Below are 21,854 nucleotides of genomic sequence, written 5' to 3'. Positions count from 1 at the left end.
GACCTATTTTGTGGCTTGTGAAGCATCCCCCTGTTCAAGCCAGGTGGGCTTGAACTCAGATCCTTGCAAGGGTCCTTGCACTTAGCACTATGTGTGCTTAACCAGGTGTGCCCATCGCCTGGCCCCTGGATTAGACTTCTCAAACTTGAAGAGCTCTTAGCTGTTTATTTATTTAGGTAGAGACAGAAATCAAGAGGCAGAGTGGGGAGATGAGACAGATAAATCAGTTATTTATTTATTTATTTTTACCAGAGCACTGATCAGTTCTTGTTTATGGTGGTGCAGGAATTGGAGCCTCAGACATGAGAATCTGTTTTCAGTGGTCCAGGAGGTGGTGCAGTGATAAGGCTTTGGACTCTCTAGCATGAGGTCCCAAGTTTGATCCCCAGCAACACATGTGGCAGAGTGATGTCTGATTCTTTCTCTCTCCTCCTATCTTCCTCACAAGTAAATAAAATCTTAAAAAAAAAAGTGTTCATAACCATTATGCTATCTATCTCCACCAGAGAGAGAGAGAGAGAGAGAGAGAGAGGGAGGGAGAGAGAAAGAGGCATCTGTAGCACTGCCTTGCCACTTGTGAAACTTTCCCTCTGCGGGTGGGGGTGAAGCAGGTCTGCAGGGGTATATCTTTTTTCCCCCCACTCTGTCTTCCCCTCCTCTCTCAATTTCTCTGTCCTATCCAACAAGAACAACAAGAGGAAAAAAAAAGAGCAGTGGATTCCTGATGCAGGCACAGAGCCCCAGTGATAACCTTGAAGGCAAAAAAAAAAAAAAAAAGGGCAATACTAGGTGATCTGATTCATTGGTGGAATTTAAAAAACAAGGACAGGGGAGTCGGGTGGTAGCACAGCGAGTTAAGCGCAGGTGGCGCAAAGCACAAGGACTGGAGTAAGGATCCCGGTTTGAGCCCCCAGCTCCCTACCTGCAGGGGAGTTGCTTCACAAGAGGTGAATCAGGTCTGCAGGTGTCTATCTTTCTTTCTTTTTTTAAAAGAATTAATTTACTCATGAGGAATGATAGGAAGAGAGAAAGAACCAGCCATCACTCTGTTACATGTGCTGCCAGGGATTGAACTCAGGACCTCATGCTTGAGAGTCTACTGCTTTAGCCACTGCGCCACCTCCCGGACCACACATGTGTCTATCTTTCTCTCTCCCTCTCTGTCTTCCCCTCCTCTCTCTTTTTTAAAAAATATTTATTTACTTATTCCTTTTTGTTGCCCTTGTTGTTTTATTGCTATAGTCATCATTGTTGTTGTTATTGATGTCATCGTTGTTGGATAGGACAGAGAGAAATGGAGAGAGGAGGGGAAGTCAGAGAGGGGGAGAGAAAGATAGACACCTGCAGACCTGCTTCACCGCCTATGAAGCGATCCCCCTGCACGTGGGGAGCTGGGGGCTTGAACTGGGATCCTTAAGCTGGTCCTTGTGCTTGCGCCACCTGCACTTAACCCGCTGCGCTACCGCCCGACTCCCCTCCCCTCCTCTCTTGATTTCTCTCTGTCCTATCCAACAACAATGACATCAATAACAACAACAATAACTCCAATAATAATAAAACAACAAGGGCAATAAAAGGGAATAAATGGCCTGTGCGCCGCTCTGTTCCATCGCTGGGGAGCCAGAGACGACCCGAACTGCCCCTGCGGCTCCAGACAGACTATGACCCACATAGTCAACGACTGCCACCTCTCCAGATTCAAAGCAGGTCTCGAAACTTGACATCAGGCTCCACCTGACGCTGTTGACTGGCTACGGAAGAAGGGCAAACGCTAGAAGAAGAAGAATAAATAAGTAAATAAAAATAAAAAACAAACAAACCAAGGACAGAAAGGGAAAGCAAAGAATAAAAGTCGGACTGGGTGTCATGTATTGCACCAGAGGAAAGGACCCGGCGGGGGACTGGAAAGAGGTGGAGGGACCTTGGGACCCTGGTGGCGTGATGGGGGGAAGGGCCCTAAACTGGGGGTGAGAGTTTTCCAGACACATATCACAGGGAGATGAGACATTGTACTCATCTGTCAACATCTGGTTAATGGTACTGCAAGCTATTTATCATCTAATAAAGCAATTTGGGAATCAAAATTTTGAGCAGAGCCCAACACAAACTTTGCCTCTGTGCTATGCCTTTGCCCATAAGGGACATTCCCCACAATCTTGGAGAAACATGATATCCCCCAAAATGTATTCTTCCCAGCTGGACATATGGAGGAGAAAGCCTGCAGTCAGCTCATAAAAATAAAATGAGTTCTCCTGATAAGGGTTGTTTTCCTCTTGGAGTCTGGTTGAGTCTGAGTCAACAAAGTTTAAGGCAGAAGCAGTACCTGCTGAGCTGTGAGAACTGATGGGGGAGGAGAAACGGACTCCGGGCCTATCTTCCAGCTTCTTTAGTTCATAGAGTTATTAGCTGCTGCAGGAAACGTGCACGTGTGTGTGTGTGTGTGTGTGTGTGTGTGTGTGTGTGTAATTCAAACAAACTATATTTATTTATTTATTCATTTACAAGAGAGATAGGAAGAGACACAAAGGAAACCAGAGTGTCACTCTGGTACCTGTACTACCAGGGAATGAACTGAGGACCTCATGTTTATAAGTCCAATGCTTTAACCACTGCACCATCTCCTGGACCACCAAACTCTGTTTTTTTCATTTCCTTGTTTGGTGCCTTGCTGGTGATAAGCCAGGGCTGATGACCTCAGAGAAGGACACAGTGTGTGAGCTCTGACCTTCAGGTCACAGACACAGGTCAATAGGGAGGAGGGGTGGTCCAGCCAGCTACTTCTGCCATGGCTGACACCTCTGACACAGCAGAAGATGGAGAGGGGAGTGGAAGGGCATCTGTCTATTACAAAAGCAACTCCATTTTCACAGAGGTCCTCAGCTCCAGCCTGGCGGCCCTTCCCCTCCTCTGGTCATTCAGATGCTTGGCTTCCACCACTCATCTGACTGGGAAGGGGATGATGGAATAGGATCTGCTGAGTATGCATGGGACTCACCTCCCTGACTCCAGGCCCCAGGCCAAGTGCTACCCTTCAGTGCTCCATATAGGCATGAGTACAGATATTCCACTTACTATTCCATGTGTCCAGATCCTACTTGGAGGTCGACTCAGCCTGACCTCCTACTGCTGTGTGGGTCACAACTCATTCCCTCCCAAGGCACGACCTCTCAAGGTTCCAATTAGCATGATGTTCTGCAGCTTCTGTTGGAGGCAACCACACGACCAGCCTCAGCTGCCCAACAGGCAAGAATTAGGCCACTAGGTAGAAACTTTGGGAGCTGTCTGGAGGCCAGAGAAGGACAAGGAGATCACATGGGAAGCCTCCAGGCTGGATTGGAAGGTCCAACGCATTGAGTTGTAGCAGCAGCAGTGGGCAGTCAACTGAGTTAGTTGTGACAGATCCAAGTAGAGCTCAGATCCATCCACCTTCCCAGCCTTAGGTACCTGGGGCCTAAGGAAAAACGTCAGGTGGATCACGTCTGTTGGAAAGTACCCTGAGTCTCCTGAGACTGGCCTCCAGGTTCTCAGCTCCTGGGCAGCTTTTGGTCAGGTTTCCTGGGCACCCCTTCACCCCCAGCCCCTAGAGAAGCAGCTGAACATCCCATTCTGGACTAAGGCAGTGGCAACTCTTTGCCTGCTGGTCAGACTTCGTCCTGGGACTCACAGATGCTGGTCACATACAGGATCTCAGCGCATGGCTGTTTTTTAGAATCCTCTGGGTTCACCAGGGTGAAGTTCTGCTCCGGGGTAGCCTCTGTGATGGCTCCTCCCACTGCGGCCTGCCTGTCATTCTCATCCTTCTTCTGCTGGGCCCAGAAGCTGCCACCCATGAAGATGGCTGCTGAGATGAGGAAGAAACTTGACATGTAGAAAATGTAACTGAAGTTGTTTTCAGTGGTGTCCAGGAGAAGCCCTGGGGGACAGAGAGCAAGCTAGGTCACCAACCAGGGGCTCCCAAACCTCCCAACCAAGTTGTATATTCTGCATGTGCAGGAATTTTATTTTATTTTATTTTTTATTTTTTTAATTAAATTAAATTATTATTATTTTTACCAGAGCACTGCTCAGCTCTGGATAATGGTGGTGCAGGGGATTGAACCTGGGACTCTGGAGCCTCAGGCATGAGAGTCTCTTTGCATAACCATTATGCTATCTACCCCCTGCCCTAATTTTTAAAAAATTTATAACATTTTATTTATTATTGGATAGAGACAGAGAAATTGATGAGGGAGGGAAGTAGAGGGGGAGACAGACGCCTGCAGCTCATTTCACCACTATTTCACCACTCATGAAGCTTTCTCTCTGCAGCTCATTTCACCACTATTTCAGCACTCGTGAAGCTTTCTCTCTGCAGGTGGGGACCAGGGACTTGAACCTGGGTCCTTGCGCACTGTAATGTGTGTGCTTAACCAGGTGTGCCATCACCTGGACCCCAGGAATTTTATTTTATTTATTTATTTATTTTCCCTTTTGTTGCCCTTGTTTTATTGTTATAGTTATTATTGTTGTTATTGATGTCGTTGTTGCTGGATAGGACAGAGAGAAATGGAGAGAGGAGGGGAAGACAGAGAGGGGAAGACAAAGATAGACACCTGCAGACCTGCTTCACCACCTGTGAAGCGACTCCCCTGCAGGTGGGGAGCCGGGGGCTCGAACCGGGATCCTTACACTGGCCCTTGCGCTTCGTGCCACGTGCTCTTTACCCGCTGCCACGTGCTCTTTACCCGCTGCGCTACCACCGACTCTCAGAATTTTATTTTTGTCTCTGCCTCATCGAGTACTAGGAATTGAGGCTGGCACTCAGTAGACGCTTAGTGGATGTCTGAGGAATAAAAGCAGGAGATGGGAAGCTAAGCTGGCTCTGGCTGGGGTTGGAAGTCCCGTTCGTGGGCTCATGTATTCTGCTCCCCTGAAACCGCTTTGCCTGCCCTGTTTCCACCTGTACTCCTCCTGGAGAGCTCTACCTATTTGTTGACTTGGAAAACTCCCTCAGAAACTGGGACTTTCATGCCACACCTATGAAGAGTCCCTGATGTCTGATCTAATAATTGGTAGCATGTCTTATTTGTGACTTCCCCCTAGCACCCAGAGCTTCAGGAACCTTCTCTTTTCTCTGAAGAGCACACTCTCAGCTGTCAGCAAGCCCTCTCAGGTGGATCTCTGCTTCAGTGTGTGATATTTCCTCCCCAGCACAAATTACTATTCTATTACTAATCACAAAACGTATTCTGTTTTAATCCCTGATTCTTCCACCAAAGGACAAGAGGATGGAGTTCCCCTGCAAGAGGGTGGTTTTAGGCCTTGCACAGCTCTACCCATCCAGTGATGGGCACAGATGAATCAGTCGATGCTGACAGCAGGTCTTATTTTCTGGATTGTATAGATGACACTTGTCATCTCAGAGAAGGAAAGTGACTTGCCTTAGAGGTAGGAGAGCAAGTACCAGAGAGCAAGTGTTTACCTAGTCATAGTGAACACTTGAAGAATATCTACTCCTTCCCAGGCTCTCTACTGAACTCTCTGCTCTATCGTGTGTAGATCCTCACGACCAACTTTCCAGGTACAGTCTATTATCATCCCTATGTGATTGATAAGGAAAGAGAGACACACAGAGGAAGACCAAGGATTCAGATAAATTGATGCTACAAATCCCTATTTGCAGCTTCACACCCCAGGTGCCAACAGGGGAATAGGCTGTAGCCAGTTCCCTAAGGTGCTTTAGTAAAAAATACAAGATTCCAGGGCCAAGCGGTGGTGCATCTGGTTAAGCACACATACTACAGTGTGCAAGGATCCAGGTTCAAGCTCCTGGTCCCCACTTGCAGGGGGAAAGCTTCCTGAGTGGTGAAGTAGAGCTGTAGGTGTCTTTCTGTCTCTCTCCTCTCTCTCCCTCTCTATCTTCCTCTCTCCTCTCAGTTTTGCTCTGTCTCTAGTCAATAATAAATAAACTAAAAACAAAACAAAACAAAAAACAACAGATTCCAAGACTCTGTACCCTGAGATGGTGGACTTGGCTCATCTGCCCAGGATCAATCGATCGATCTATCTCTCTCTATCTCTCTCTCTCTCTCTTTTGCCTGCAGATTATTGATGGGGCTCAATGCCTGCACCATGAATCCACTGCTCCTGGAGGCTATTTTTTCCCCTTTTGTTGCCCTTGTTGTTTTATCATTGTTGTGGTTATTACTGTTGTTATTGATGTCATTTTTGGATAGGACAGAGAGAAATGGAGAGAGGAGGGGAAGACAGAGAGGGGGAGAGAAAGGTAGACACCTGCAGACCTGCTTCACCACTTGTGAAGCGACCTCCCTGCAGGTGGGGAGCCGGGGGCTCAAACTGGGATCCTTAATGCTGGTCCTTATGCTTTGTGCCACCTGAATTTAACCCACTGCACTACCTCCTGTCCCTTCTTTCTTTCTTCTTCTTCTTCTTTTTTTTTTTTTTTTTACCAGAGCACTGCTCAGCTCTGGCATATGTTGGTGCGGGGGATTGAACCTGGGGCTTTGAAGCCTCAGGTATGAGAGTCTGTTTGTATAACTATTATGCCATCCACCCTTGCCCCACTATTTCTTCTTTACCCCACTCAGGCTGCACCCTTGCATACCTGGCTACATCCCTTTACCCCCAAGGATCTTACCAGCCAGTGGCGGGGCGATGAGGATAGAGATGCTCTCCAAGATGGTCAAGAGGCCCAGGGCACTGGAAAAACGATCCATGGGGACAATATCCATGAGGACCTGGAAGAGGAGGGCGCCAATGCCACTCATGGACACGCTGAGCACCAGGCAGTAGCCTACCAGAACCTTGAAGTCGGCTGACATTGCGCACACCAGGTTGGTGAGTCCGTTGAGCAAGACTGCCAAGGTGAACAGGTACCTGCGGTGCTTGGCAAACCTCTGGCAGCCTGCCACCAGCCCGGCTGCAGGCCTCAGGAAGATGTTGCTGATGCCAATGATGGTGATGAGCAGGGCTGCCTTGTTCTCACCCACCCCGTGATGCCTAGCATACGGCACCAGGAAGATATGTGGAATCGTGAAGCCCAGGATCATCCACACGGTTCCCAGGGTGAACACGCGGTAGCCTGTGTTGTGTCGCAGGATGTCGAAGGCCAGGTGACGCCTGATGGCATGGCCACACGCTGCCAGGCAGCCAACTGCAGGTGTCTTGGAGGGCAGAGGGGGGCATTCTCTGGTCTTGGGAGTCACACTGCTAGCCACAGGCCTCAGAACAGCTCCACAGACACAGCAGTGGAGCAAGACCCCTCCAAAGATGAGGAAGGTGCCCCTCCAGCCTAAGTCCTCCAGGAGGTAGCGGGAGAGAAGTGGCCAAAGTGTGATGCCCAGGGAGACACCCATTGAAGCCAACGAGTTGGCTATTGCCCGACGACGGGAAAAGTAGAAGCCCAGCACAGTGATCGTCCCCTGGAAGCTGAAACACATGCCCAGGCCTGCAGCAGGAGAGGGAAGACCAGCTTGAAGGTGTTCTGGGGCCTCCCACTTATGCTCAGAGTGCAGTCGGGGCTTCATGTCCAAGGTCTGCCCTCCTGTTCAAGCCTAGACCCATCTCCAGGTAACTAGGGCCTTAATATGAGGCCAGTCTGTTTCACCACCAACCCTGGGAGCATCCACACCTCAGATATGACTTCCCAAGACTGCCAGGGGCACCCTGATCCTTTCCACATGGCACCTGGGTGATCTCTACAAGCCTAAGTCAAATCAAGTCTCTTCCCCTGCTTGACATTTTCTAAACCCTTCCAAAGGCAGCTGGGGAAAAAATTCAAAGTCTCACTATTCCCTGAAAGGCTCTGAACAGCTTGCTTCCTGGCCAGCTCTTGGGTGTCATTCTGTCACATACTAAGTCACACAAATCATATGACCTTCTTGTCCTCAGGACAGGATTATTATTATTTTTTTTTACCAGAACACTGTTCAGCTCTGGTTTATGGTGGTGCAGGAGATTGAACCTGGGACTTTGGAGTCTCAGGTGTAATAGTCGCTTTGCATAATCATTATGCTGTCTACCCCCACCCATATGCTACCTATCTAGAGTAATGAAAAGAAGTTTGTAATAGCCATTCCCTTCATCTATGATCACTGACCTCAGGCTGCCCACACACTACGAACCCAGTTTATTTGTTCATTTCCTCTCCTAGGTGATCACAGTGCCTTCTTCCTCTGCGCACCCCAGTACTTCCCCTCCTTACCCCCAGCTGACCGTCTGACTTCCCATCAGTGATGACTACCCATCAAAGTGATGGCCAACCCTCCACATGTACCCTGTATCTGGCCTACTCAAAGGCACAGTCAATCAGCGATTTCTCTCTCTCCTATATCATTCACTTTCTCTTTCCTAGATCATTCTCCATCCTTGTTATCAATTCCATTCAAAAAACATGGGCAGGGAGTCCAGCAGTAGCACACATGGCGAGAAGCTCAAGGACCAGCTTAGGGATCCCATTTTGAGCCTCCCCCCACTCCTGGTTCCCCATCTGCGGGGCGGGGGTGTCATTGCACAAACAGTGAAGCAGGTCTGCAGGTATCTGTCTTTCTCTCCCTTCTCTGTCTTCCCCTCCTCTCTTGATTTCTCTCTGTCCTGTCCAACAACAATAACAGCAATGGCAACAATAACAATAACAACAAGGGCAACAAAATGGGAAAAATGGCCTCCAGGAACAGTGGATTCATAGTGTAGGCACCAAGTCCCAGCAATAACCCTGGAGGCAAAAAAAAAAAAAAAAAGAAAGAAAGAAAAAAAAAAAGGCAGAGGAGGTGGCTCAGCAGTTGAGTACACACCTTGCATGTGTGAGGCCTTCTCTGAGTACGCTCTCCTCTCCAGTTCCTTTCCTCCTCATCTTGTTTGAGCCTACACCAGGCAGGTTTCTACCCTCACTTTTGTTCCAGTATTGCTCTTATTAATGCTGCCAACCACGACATTGCCAAATCCAAAGATGGAGTCTGGTCCTGAATGGCTTGACAGTCAATCACTCCTTCCTTGTGCTCATTCTTCACAGAATTTCTCAAGAAACGCCCTCTCCTGCTTCTCCCACCTCTCGACCACTTCTTCCTACTGAGACTAGACTACTGACAGTGGGGTGAGTGCCCAGAGATCAGGCCCCAGGCTTCTTCAGCCCTCTTCCCCCAAACTTACTCCTTCCTGTTACTCTGTCATGTCCAGTGGCTCAGGGTGTCACCTTGGTCATTGGGTCATGCTTAATGTTTCTTTGTACCTTGAGTGCAATCCAAAATCCACCCAACCTCTTCCCCTCCATCCTCACACCCTGGTTTGACCTATGACTGTGTGGTACCTGGGCTGTGACCCTGCCCCACCTGCCTCCTTGCAGACTGGCCTCTAGAGCAGATTCTCAGCACTGCAGCAGCTGGAGCTTTACGGCCACCTTTTGGATGACATCACTCACCTCTTTCTGAACTCCCCACTGGCTTCCCATCTCACTATAAACCTTTATATATATATATATAGGTTTATATATATATATTTTTTTCCCTTTTGTTGCCCTTGTTGTTTTTCATTGTTGTTGTAGTTATGATTGTTGTTGTTATTGATGTCATCATTGTTGGATAGGACAGAGAGAAATGGAGAGAGGAGGGGGAGACATAGAGGGGGAGAGAAAGATAGACACCTGCAGACCTGCTTCACCCACACCCCTGCAGGTGGGGAGCCAGGGGCTGGAACCCAGATCCTTAGGTCGGTCTTTGTGCTTTGTGCCACCTGCGCTTAACCGCTGCGCTACTGCCCGACTCCCTATAAACCCTTTCATAAACTAAAGGGCCACCTTGTCTCCACAGCCCCTCCCTGTTGGTCATTACGCCAGGTCTGTTGCATTGCTTGATGCTGTGGTCTATTTACATAATCACTGTTTTGCCTGAGACCCACCCTGCCTGCAGGGCATTGGTTTAATCCCCACTGTTTAGATGGAAGCTTGCTACTTTCGTGCTCCGCCCCCTCTCCTAGTCACTTCCTGTTCCCAACCTGCCACTTCCATCTCAGAAGGTATAAAGGCAGATTCTTTTCTGATCAATAAAAGAAAATTGCATTGCATTCCCGCTCAGCCATGAGTTCCTAGTCATCTCCCACCTGTGAAGCTGACCTGGCACCTCCCTAACACCCACGTTCATGCCCCTCTACCCTTCTGAACCCCTGACACTTCTGGGCCTTTGTACCTGCTGTGTCCTCTACCTGGAATGCTCTTCCCCACAGAGCTCTGTGCTGACACTCTCACCTCTGTGAAAGCTCTGCCCCAAGGTCACCTTCTCTGAGAGGTCTTCTCTGACTTCACTGTTGAAAAAGAGAGCAACCTTCTCTAACCCTGCTTTAGGATTTTTTTGCACTGAGTATTTGTTTTACCTCTTTAAACTCTACCTACCCTTCTCCCCCTGCCTGGACACTGTCACAGCAACTGTCCTATCTTCTCATGAGCTTGTCATGATCAGAAATAAAATTCTTTCTTCATTAACCCTTTAGGACTGTAAATAGCCCTAGACAATCAGGACCTATGCCTGCCCTACTCCCCTGGACCAGGCACATTGTAGCGGACGCCCAGTCATCTACGGAATGGAATGACAGGCACCTGTGAGGAATCCTGCTGTGAGGTAGAGCTCGCTGAGGGTCCGGCAGAAGGAGCTGGTCACCATGCCCAGGCTGGCCAGCAGGCCCCCCAGCATCACGGTCACTCGACAGCCGAAGCGGCCCACCAGGATACTGCAGAGGGGGCCTGTGGGGAGAAAGCAGGGTGAGGGGCTCTGAAGGGAGGGGCTCCAGCAGGAACTAGCTTGTGACTTAGTGACTTATTTGTTTGTTGTTGCAGGGACTTCAACACTCCAAGTTAAGCATTTTTGTTTGTTTGTTTTTATTAGAGCACTGCTCAGCTCTGGCTTATGGTGGTGCTGGGGATTGAACCTGGGACCTTTGGTGCCTCAGGCATGGAAGTCTTTTTACATAGCCATTACGCTGTCTTCCCCAGCCCATTTTTCCCCCCTTTCAGACAGAAAGAGATGAAAACAGAAAGAAGAGAGAAAGATACCACAGCATAAAATCTTCCAGTGTAGTGGGGGTTGGGCTTGAATGTGGGTCATGCACTTGACAAAGAAGGTACACTACTCAGGTGAGCTATCTTGCTGGCCAGGTGACTTAAAGAACACAAGTCTTATAGTCTGGGAGGTGGCGCAGTGGATAAGGCATTGGACTCTCAAACATGAGATCCTGAGTTCAATCCCCGGCAGCACATGTACCAGAGTGATGTCTGGTTCTCTCTCTCTCTCCTATCATTTCTCATGAATCAATAAATAAAATAAAATAAAAGAAACAGAAAAAAAAGGACACAAATCTTAGACCCTCTTGTCCTAGATTCTGATCCCCATCCTGCCTGGACCTCCCATATGACCTGAGCAAGGCCCAGACATCCCTCTCCGTGCCCCAGTTCCCTTCTCTACAGTGAAGGGTCAGACTGGGTGATGTCTGACCAGATGAGAGATGAAGTTCTGATCCCAACATGGACCAAGGCCCTTCCCTGTGCCAGCCCGCCCGAGGCCACCTCCACACGGTCAAATAGGATTGACCCATGGTCAGGGTAGATGTCTCTCTTTTTTTAAAAAAATATTTTATTTATTTATTCATGAGAAATGATAGGAGAGAGAGAGAGAGAGAGAAAGAACCAGACACCAAACTGGCACATGTGCTGCCGGGGATTGAACTCAGGACCTCACGCTTGAGAGTCCAGTGCCCTACCCAGTGCGCCATCTCCCGGACCACAGGGTAGATGTCTCTTATGGGAGTGTGTGTGTGTGTGTGTGTGTGTGTGTGTGTGTGTGTGTGTGTAACATTCACTGAGTGTCCTGCCCCCAATACAAAGAATGGAGTTTCTTCAGAGTTCATCTAAAGTTCATGGAAAGTATGTGTGAATATGCAGGCTGTGTGTATGTGTATGTTTGGGGTACAGAGGGGTCAGCCAGGGTGAGTCTGCTTTGGAGGGCACCTAAATCTTGATAAACACCTGCAAACTCTACTAGTCACCCCATCCTCAACAACCTGGGGTCCTAGGCCATTCTGTGCCCTCTTACACTGGCCTCTGCAGTACTTAGGAGAAAATAGTAGAGCAAACAAGAAAACGTGGAGTGCTACCTGTCGCACCCGTCGTCTCCAGCCACTACTCAAGTCTTCTCTCCAGAAGTTTGCCTCCTGGTGGAGAAAGAACCATTCCCTACTGACACTCCCCTACTTGAGCTGCTTTATCCTGAAGCTAGACCCAGACTGAGTCCCGGGGCTGGGTGGTAGTGCACCTGGCTGAGTGCATATGTCACCATGTACAAGGACCCGGATTCAAGCTCCAGCTCCCCACTTGTGGGGGGTGGGGGGAGGGTGCTTCATAAAGAGTGAAGCAGGTCTGCAGGTGTGTCTCTTTCTCTCTCCCTCCCCTTTCAGTTTTTCTCTGTCCTATCTAATAAAAAAAAAAGAAAAGAAAGAAAAGGGGGCTGGATGATGACGTACCCAGTTAAGTGGGTTAAGTGCACATAGTACTTAGTGCAAGGACTCTTGCAAAGATCCAGGTTCAAGCCCTCAGCCCCTCATCTGCAGGGGGACACTTCGCAAGTGGTCAAGCAGGTCTGCAGGTGTCTATCTTTCTCCTCCCCTCTCTATCTCCCTTCCCCCTCTCAATTTCTCTCTGTCCTATACAATAACATGGAAAAAAATGGCTGGCAAGAGCAGTGGATTCATAGTGCAGGCACCAAGCTCCAGCATAACCCTAGAGGTAAAAAAAAAAAAAAAAAGGTGGCTGGGGACATGGCACAGTGAATAAAGCACTAGACTCACAAATATGAGGTCCCACGTTCAATCCCTAGCAGCACATGTACCAGAGTGATGTCTAGTTCTTTCTCTCTCTCCTTCTATCTTTCTCATGAATAAATAAATAAAATCTTTAAAATATAATAAATTTTTAAAAAGGAAAATAGCTTCAGTGAGCAGTGGGTTTGTAGTGCAGGCACTGAGCCCCAGTGGTGATCCCAGTGGCAAGGAGGGAAAAAAAAAATCCAGTCTCCACTGGCTGCTTCTTGCACACCATGGGGTGGGGCTGGCAGGAGGAGCATTTACTGAGTGCATTGCCTCCAAGTACAGAGAAAGCACAGAGAATCGCGTTCCACTGGCAGTTCATCCAAGGTGGAGGTTAAATATGTGTGAGCACACAGGGTGTATGCCTGTGTGTTTGGGGCAAAGAGAGGTCAGCCTGGGTGAGTATGGGTGTCAGGGGAAGTGAGCAGCCCCTGCTGCGATAACCCAGCAGAGGCCGGTGACATATTGCAGCTGCAGTAGGAGAGGTGAGGCTTTGGGGTGGATACGGCTCCTTACTGCTCCAGGTCCACACAGCAGCTGGCCTTAGGAAAGGTGACAAGGTGACATTGGGGAAAGCCCTGAGTCACCGAGCATAGGCAGGGCTGGGCTGAGGGAGCTGGACTGCATGAAGAGGGTGTTCCCTCTGTGGGGGTGCAACTTCTGTGAACTCATTGTGCAGCCCAGGCAAGGCCTGCACTTTGAGCTAGCTTGCTTTCCTCACCCTGCAGTGTGTAGGGGTGGGGAGTACTCAAGATCAATGAACCTTTCAAATCTGAAATTGCCTCAGGACTGAATGGATATAGGCTAAAGGTCCGTGTGTATGTGAGAGACACTGACAGAAGGCTCAGGAAAGCAGAGGTAATAGAATGAGGAGTCTAAAGCTGACTGGAGGGGTATTTCCCAGCCCTGACCAAGAGCTTTCTCTAACTGTGTGAGCATTCCTGCCCCAAACTTGCAGGCCAAAAGGGCACATGGTCTGCTCTTCTCCTCTGCCCTGGGTGGCATGTCCAGGGGTCACTCCTGTGAGAGTGATGAACTATCCCAGTCTGATCTCTCTCTTGATTCAATGGATGGATCTGGAGGCTGCCGAGGCAGGTGGAGGGTGTGGTGGGAAGTGGGCAAGGAGATGGAGTTGGCTGAGGCTGCAAACACACCCATGGGAAAAGCACTGTGACCCAGATGTGCATCTCCTGTTGACCAGCCCCTCCTTGAGGTTACTGTCTGTGGGCTCTGCCTAGAAAGATCCCAGGAGATGGGCCCAAAGCCCAAACCTGCTGTGGAGAACTCTCTGGGCTTAGGCTGTCTCTCCAGGAGCCAACCAGGAAATTGGGGAAATGTGCTGACTTTCCCTTCATCAGCTTGTGAGAGGGGACTCTGTCTCCTTCCTGGAGTCTTCCTCAAGTCCCCTTTCCCATCTTAAAGTCCCTGGTGAGAGTCTCCAAAATACTAATCACATGGGCTGAAGACAGTTCACCAAGTAGGGTGTGTGCCCTGCCACTTGCATGGACCAGGTATGAACCACCCACCACATGGGAGAACTGCTGTGGTGTTCCCCCTCCCGTGAAAAGCTGGTTTGAAGGATGGGAGAGCTAGCCCAATGGTTAATGCTTATTAACATCTATGCACCCAATGAGAGGCCATCTAAACATCAAACATCTACTGAAAGGGCTGCAGCAATATATTAACAGCAACACAGTCATAGTAGTAGGGGATTTCAACACCATCCATGGCTGCTAATACTCCTAGCACCTGTCCAATCCTCCTCAATTTTCCCTCAGACCACAGGTGGGAGGAGGGCTGGATGCCAGGCATTACTCAAATGTGGTTGAGGATGAAACTGAGGTAAAGGAAGAAATTGAGGTTCAGACATATTAACCCAGCTGGAAAAAAACGTCATGTCTTCTGGACTGACGAACCCCAAATCACTCCTGAGATCTGTGACAAGTTTAGTAATCCTCAAACGGGATGGATCTTCCAGTGGCCAAGAAGAGAACCGGCTTTGCATTTTGGGCAACTCCCTACCCTGTTCTTCCTCTTCCCCTCCCTTCCCCAGCCAGGACCTGGCCTGGTGCAAGGGATTCTGGCCAACTGTGATAGTCCTGCTAAAATCAGATGATTCTCAGGGGCTCACCCCATGTGGCAAGGCTTTGGGTCCCAGAGTGAGAAAGTCAGGAGGTTGTCGCCTTCCTCCCCTACCCAGGCCCCTTTGTCGTCCCACCTGGAGCCCCTCCCCAGGCTGCTTACCCCCTGCGTGGATCATGGCTGTCAGGATGGAGGGGTACCAGGAGGTCTCACTGTTGCTGGCCTGGAACTCATGTTGCAGTTCGATGAAGAAGATGCCAGTGCAGGCAGGGAAACCCAGGCTGAGGCCCTGGCTCACCACAGTGGCTAGGAGCACCACCCAGGCCCAGGTGCCCTCCACACGCTCCAGAGCCTGGGGCATGGTGTTATCAGTGCTGCCCCTGCAGCCTCACCTGGAGAAGGAACAGAATGAAACCAGGCAGTCCTCTTCCAACCCACCTTGCTGAGTGGCTGAAACCCTCCCTTCCTTCTGCCTCACATCAGATAACACCAAGAGGCACCGCCTCCTTGGCATCTCCTTCCACTCACTTCCAGCCTGGCAGGAGAGACAGGCAGTGCGAGCAGGCGAGGGATTAGTGGGATAAGGCAGGTAAGTGGAATTCTTGAACTTATTCATAGTGTTGACACCCCTCAGTAGTTAGCAGCTAGGACTTCCTGGCATCTAGGGTCCCCTGCATATAACAAGCACTCGATCGCTGATTGTGTAGAACAGAGCGGACGTCTAGCACTAGCGTAACCTCAGTGCTCCCACAGGCTCATACGGAGACACCATCAGGTCAAACATTCAAGCTCAGCTTTCCTGCTCATAGCAGACTTGCTCAGTGCCGGGTGAAAGTTCCCTGTCAGCGCTGTGGAGAAGGCTGAGGTGAGCAAGCCAGGCTGGGTACAGCCAAGTATGCACACAACTGCTCAGCCAGGACACTCAACAAGCAGTTTTCAAGGCAACGCTTCAGCCAAAGGACCCCTGAAACCACCCTACAATGCTGTTCCTCTCACAGCACAGGTAGGACTTCTACCAAGAACCAAACCCCCAAAGTAACCATGAACAGTGGTTCTCTGAGGGCCCCCACCCCACACCTACACACCCCCCTCCCCACAGATACAGACATGCTCTCACATGAATAATACTGTCACACATGGACACACACAGACAAGCAGAGACACACAGATATGTGTGTACTTACACAGACTCACTATAGGCACGACACACATGGACAAAGAAAAACTTAAGACACACACAGTCACATATAGAGACATATATCTCAAGGTATATATCCTAAGATATACACATATATAAATATATGTTTACAAACACATACATAAGCCTAAGCCCACAGACACCCTATACTCACAGACCGATGCATGGGACCTAGACATACACAGCATATGAACGGACATATATAGGCCCCTGACATCTTTGGCTCAATCTGTTCTCAATTCTGGCCCATTACCAGGTCGTCCTCTCTTAGAAGCCATGGCACCCAAGGTCCCCTGCACTCGCAAAACCTGCCCCTCGGTCACCTACCACACTGCCCTCAGACCTCAACAGCATCCAGGGTTCCCCAAAACAGCAGGGAATGGGAACAGTTTCTGTGAAACCAAGTGATGCCCTGAGCAACTATTCCCACAATCTCTCTCTCTCTCTCTCTCTCACTCCAGGTCCTGGAAAGGCCCCTGGAAACTCAGAAAACTCTCAGAAATACAATCCCCCACCTCTTCTGCCAAATCCAGTGCCCCACACCTTATCCTCAGGCCCAGGAGCTTTGGCACAGCACCTGAGAGGGACCCACCCTCAAGTGTCTCCTTCCCATACCCCAATCGTTCCTCAAACTGAAGCCTTCCTCTTTCCCAGTGGACCCACAAGAGCCCAGCCGAGATGATGGACACACTCATTCTAGTTGTGTGTGTGTGTGTGTGTGTGTGTGTGTGTGTGTGTGTGTGTGTGTGTGACCCTGAGCCCCAAGTGAGTCTCATTCTTCCCAGCCTCAGGATATAAGACAGCAAGAATGAGTGCATGTAACCTAGAGCTCTGGTTTCTGTATGCCCTATTTGGCATTAGACACCCCCACCCCCAACCCTGTTCCTCCTGGCCCAGCTCCCGTCTTGGGGCAAACCTCAGATGCAGGCAGGCTCCTCCAGTCTCTGTTCCCTCAGCAAATAGAAAGGCCACAGGCACCATATGATCCTGTGTTCCGGCCTGAATGTCAAAGTTTATGTCAAGTTTCAACACCATCCTCCAGAGCTCACCCCTCCCCCAACTTACACACATCTTGGCCTTTCTACCTTCTGGATTTTCCCCTCTTCCGCCCAGAAGGGCCACCTGCCTTCCTTGTACTTCCTTCTGCCAGGCCTTTCCCTGTAGCTCCTTCCTTGGGGAGCTGAGCCTGGGGATCCTGCCCATTTCCCTTCCGAACAGCACAGCCTCACTGAAATCCCTGAGGTGGCAGAGAGGAGGGGAGATCAGAGACCCCAGCCCGCTTTTCCTACCACCAACTGCCAGGCTCGGATCTCTTCTCATCCTGTTCTGTCGCTCAAAGATGAGGCCCTTTAACGCCCTTCTCAGGGACTTAGTCCAGGAGCCTGATGTTCACTTTGTACCCCCACCCCCTTCTTTGGGTGAGGCTGGCTGGCTCTTCTATTTAGTTAGTTTTATTATTGGATAGAGACAGAGATAAACTGAGAGGGGAGGGACAGTTAGGGAAAGAGACTAACAGAGACACTTGCAGCCTTTAAATTTTTTTATATTTATTTATTTATTGGATAGAGATAGCTAAAAATTGACAGGGAAAGGGGTGATAGAGAAGGGAGAGAGGAGGGCGGAGGCTGGGTGGTGATGCACCTGGTTGAGCGCACATGTTACAGTGCTCAAGGACCCGAGTTTGAGTCCCCAGTCCCCACATGCAGGGGAAAACTTTGCTAGTGGTGAAGCAGTGTTGCAGGTGTCTGTCTCTCTCCCTCTCTATAGCACTGTTCTCTCTCAATTTCTGGCTGTATCCATCCAATAAATAATAAAAGATAATAATTTTTTAAAAGGATAGAGAAAAAAAGAACTTAAAAAATTATAACTAAAAAAAAAGAGGAGAGAGAGGATATGAGGGCAACCTGGCTGTGACCTCTGTCACCCCATTGATTGCCAGGGTGGATTCTGCTGATCTGGCTGGCTGGCTAGGTGGGTGTCCCCTTCCTCCCTCACCGCTCCATATGGATCCCTCCCGAAGCTGTGAATTCGGTCAAAGAGGACAGCCTTCCCCAGAGATGGACCGGTCTTCGGTCGAGGGTATACAGGTAGCTGCACTCCCCTACTAGAACCTCCAAACAAGCTCTCAAGAAGGGAGAGAGACAGAGAGACACCTGCAACACTGCTTCACTACTTGCAAAGCTTTCCCCTTGCAGGTGGGGACCTGGGGCTTGAACCTATGTCCTTGCGATTGTAACATTTTTGCCCAACAAGGGGCACCCCCACTCATGAAGCTTCACCCCTGAAAATGGGGACCAGGGACTCGAACCTGGGTCCTTGAACACAGTAATGTGTGTGTGTGTAATTAGGTGCACCGCTGCCTGGTCCCCATGGCTGGTTCTTTATAAGGCTTCTTCCTCCAGGTCTCCCAAGATAATGAGAAGTCAGGAAACCCTAAGAACCGTTTATCTCTGCTAGCTGGGAGCCCTGCCCGCTTGCTTTGAGGACTGCACTGAGAACTCCTTCCACACCTGCCATAAGGAACCGTGGTCTCCCATCCTCCCAGCAACATCAAGCTTGTTTTTCATGTCCAGTTGGCTCCCCTAGCAATCTCTTCTCACCTCAGAAACTTAGCTGCAGGAGTTTTGAAATCTATAGCCAGAGTCTGATGGGTCCTTCAAGATTCAGCCTGGAAGCACTCCTAGAAAGTTGCCCTGACCACAGCCCAGGCTGGCCAACCCCGTTTCCTGTCTTATTTTTTAATCTCTAATGGTGGGTTTCTGCCACGTCAGAGTGGATCATGCCCCTACTTATCACTGCTCTGTGTCCCTCCACACTTAAGAGTGAGGAACTGTGTATGCACTCCCACTCAAAATATAATGTTATGACCTACCTAGCTGTGTTCCCCAGAGAGGCAGGCAAATCCAGGCCCTGAAAGACACTGCTCCTTGGCAGGCAGGCAGGTTCATTTGAGAAAACTCAAGCCAGGCAGTGAAGAGATGGGTTTTTGACTTTGCCTTTGACCCAGCAGGGGAGTGGTCTTGCCTTTGTACCAGGACATGAGTCCGGCAGTTAGTTGCCTGGGGTGCATTGGGGCAAAGAGGGAGAAGGGTGTGGAGACACTCCACTCTCACTTCCTGGGCTTTCCACAGGAGCTTCCAACTCCAGTCGCCAGGGATTCCCCAGCCCAGAGTGCAACCATCTTCATGCCCCAGTAGTATGAAATTGGGTTTGAAAAGAAAAAAAAAAGTTCAGATGACATTTCTGGTTCTTCTCCCTGGCCTGCTTTTAGGGCTAATCAGCTGAGGACAAAGGTCTCACTGGGCTCCTCTGAGCCTGCCAACACTGTTGAGGGGTGAGCTGATGCTCTCTTGCTGGGATCTAGTGGCAGGGGTCTGGTGTCCAGAGGACAGAAGCTATCTCTACCCCCTCTTTCCTGCTCTCACTTCTGGTAAAGGTGGAACCATCAGTCTCAGATACAAAGAAAGGAGGGGTGACCGGAGAGATGGTGCAGTGACTTGAATTTTGAACCTAAGAGCATGAGGTCCTGAGTTTGATCCCTGGTATCACATGCACCAGAGCGATCCCTTGGTTCTCTCTTTCCATCTCTTCTCTGCCTTGTAATAAACATTTTAAAAAACAGGGGTTGGGTGGTCTGGGAGGTGGCACAGTGGATAAAGCACTGGACTGTCAAGCATGAGGTTCTGAGTTCAATTCCCAGCAGCACATGTACCAGAGTGATGTCTAGTTCTTTCTCTCTCTCCTCCTATCTTTCTCATTAATAAATAAATAAAATCTTAAAAAACAAAACAAAACAGGGTTTGAGGAGATAGCATAATGGTTATACAAAAGACTTTCAGGCCCAAGACTCCAGGTCCCAGGTTCAATCCCCAGCAGCACCATAAGCCAGAGAGCTCTTCTCTTTGTGTCTTTCTCTTTTCTCTCTGTATCTCTCTCATCAAAATAAAATAAAACATTTTTAAAAAATTGAAAAAACAGTGACCAGGCAATAGTGTACCCAGTTGAGCACACATATTATTATAGTTAAGGACCCAAGTTAAAGCCCTTGGTCTCCACCTGCAGGACGGAAGCTTAAAGAACCATGAAACAGCGATACAGGTGTCTCTTTCCCTCTCCTTTCTCAATTTCTGTCTGTCTCTATCCAATAAAACAAAACAAAACAAACAAACAAACAAAAAATAGAGATGAGTGGCAGGGCTAGACAGGCCTTGAAGACTCCACCTTCCCAGACCCCAAATCAGGTAGAATCTGGGGCCTGAAGTCCAGGACACGGGACAGGTACCTGTAGTGTTCACCTCTAGCAGGAAAGAGAGCCAAGTGACCTTGGGACTGACAAGTTTCAAAGCCTTGCACCTGGCGGGGGACTCAGGAAGGAGGAAGGAAGTTCTACAGGTCAGAGACTGGGGCAAATCACCTTTCTCCATTCTTGGTCCCGATATGGGCCTCGTCCAAGCACGGGCCAGGGGAATTTCACAAATTTTTCCCCCATCCCTGCCCTCCTAGTCTTCCTGACAAACCTCCCCTGGGTGGCGTTTCAGGGATGCCCAGGAGGTGACCTCACGAAACTGCCAGGCCAAGCTGTGGGTGGTGCCGGCCCTTCCCACCCCCGACCCTCTCCAATCCCACTCTAGGGTGGAAATCCCCAGGCATCCCAAGTTGGGGCAGCCCAGGCCAGAGCAAGAAGACTTCAGAATCCTCACCCCAGGGCCCATCACAGGCAGGAAGGGGGCCAGGCGGCCCAAAGTGGGGCGGTTCTGCGACGGCGCCCACGGCGCCCACAGCGGGCGGGCGGCTAGCAAGAAGTGGGGGGTCAGGCCCCCCTGCACCCCAGGGCTCACCCCTTGCACAGCCGGGTGGAGAGGCGGCTCGGTTCCCGCAGAGCACCTCTTCCTGCAACCCCGCCCGCTTGCGGTAGAGGCAGCCGGACGTGGGGGCGGGAGGCCTGGGGGAGCCTGAGTGGCGGGTTTCGGGGGCGTCGGTGGGCGGAACCACCTCCGAGCCACCCTCGGTGCTGGGAGAGGAGGTGGGAGGCGGAGATAGGGGCGCGGCCAGAGTGCCCAGGCCCCGACCGTCCAGCAAGCAGCCTCAACCCACTCTCACACAGGCTCCCAGGGCATATTTGTATGCCTTTAGAATATATTTGCATGATGCCACAGGCTCTCCTTTCCTCCGATTTTCGGTTTTCCTTTTTTTTTTTTTAATTTAATTTATTTTTTATTGGAGACAGAGATAAATTGAAAAGGTAGGGGGAGGTAGAGAGGGAGAGAGAGACAGAGACATTTTGCAGCCCTGCTTCACCTCTCGTGAAGCTTTCCCCCGGCCGGTGAGGAACAGGGGCTTGAACTCGGCTCCTTGAGCACTGGAATGTGAGCGCTTAACCTGGTGCACCACCACCTGGCCCCTTGGTTGTCCTGTTCAGGACCTTGAGAGGAAAGAGATTAAGAGACCTGTGATTAAGAGACCCTACTACCTGCAGAGAGTGAGATGAACGACCGGGGTGGAGGGTCTTTTCTATGAGGACTTTAGCTGCTCTGGTATCTTTTTTTTTTTTTTTTTTTGTAATTTCAGTGGAGCAAATAGACCCTGAATGTTTCTCAGTGTGGAAAAATTCACTTCAAAGCCATGTGGCATGTGACCCCAGCCCCCGGCATCAGCAAGAGAAAAAATGCATGAAAAGATTTTCATGGCTGAGGCTCTGAAGTCCCAGGTACAAGCCAGAGCTGAGCAATGC

At 49.9% G+C, this 21,854-nt stretch overlaps 1 protein-coding gene across 5 annotated transcripts; it reads right to left on the bottom strand.

Annotated features, from left to right (window-relative positions):
* Positions 1–202: 202 nt before the first annotated feature.
* On the bottom strand, positions 203–21,098 carry SLC16A5 (solute carrier family 16 member 5). Of its 5 annotated transcripts, none has more exons than XM_060202719.1 (6): positions 20,962–21,098; positions 18,996–19,304; positions 15,088–15,317; positions 10,586–10,729; positions 6,638–7,447; positions 203–3,913 (listed from the first exon to the last, which is right to left on the bottom strand). In XM_060202719.1, exons 3-6 carry the CDS (start codon positions 15,284–15,286, stop codon positions 3,642–3,644), a joined length of 1,425 nt encoding a protein of 474 aa, XP_060058702.1. In that variant the 5' UTR covers positions 15,287–15,317; positions 18,996–19,304; positions 20,962–21,098; the 3' UTR covers positions 203–3,641. The 5 variants fall into 5 exon arrangements, with proteins under 5 accessions (XP_060058702.1, XP_060058701.1, XP_016044594.1 ...); XM_060202718.1 differs by having other exon boundaries at positions 20,824–21,085; XM_016189108.2 differs by lacking the exon at positions 18,996–19,304 and having other exon boundaries at positions 20,962–21,092.
* Positions 21,099–21,854: the final 756 nt, after the last annotated feature.

The sequence above is a fragment of the Erinaceus europaeus genome, chromosome 12, assembly GCF_950295315.1.
Source record: "Erinaceus europaeus chromosome 12, mEriEur2.1, whole genome shotgun sequence".
NCBI lineage: Eukaryota > Metazoa > Chordata > Mammalia > Eulipotyphla > Erinaceidae > Erinaceus > Erinaceus europaeus.
The sequence above is the reverse complement of the archived record's forward strand: the minus strand, read 5'-3'. Positions and strand labels throughout refer to the sequence as shown.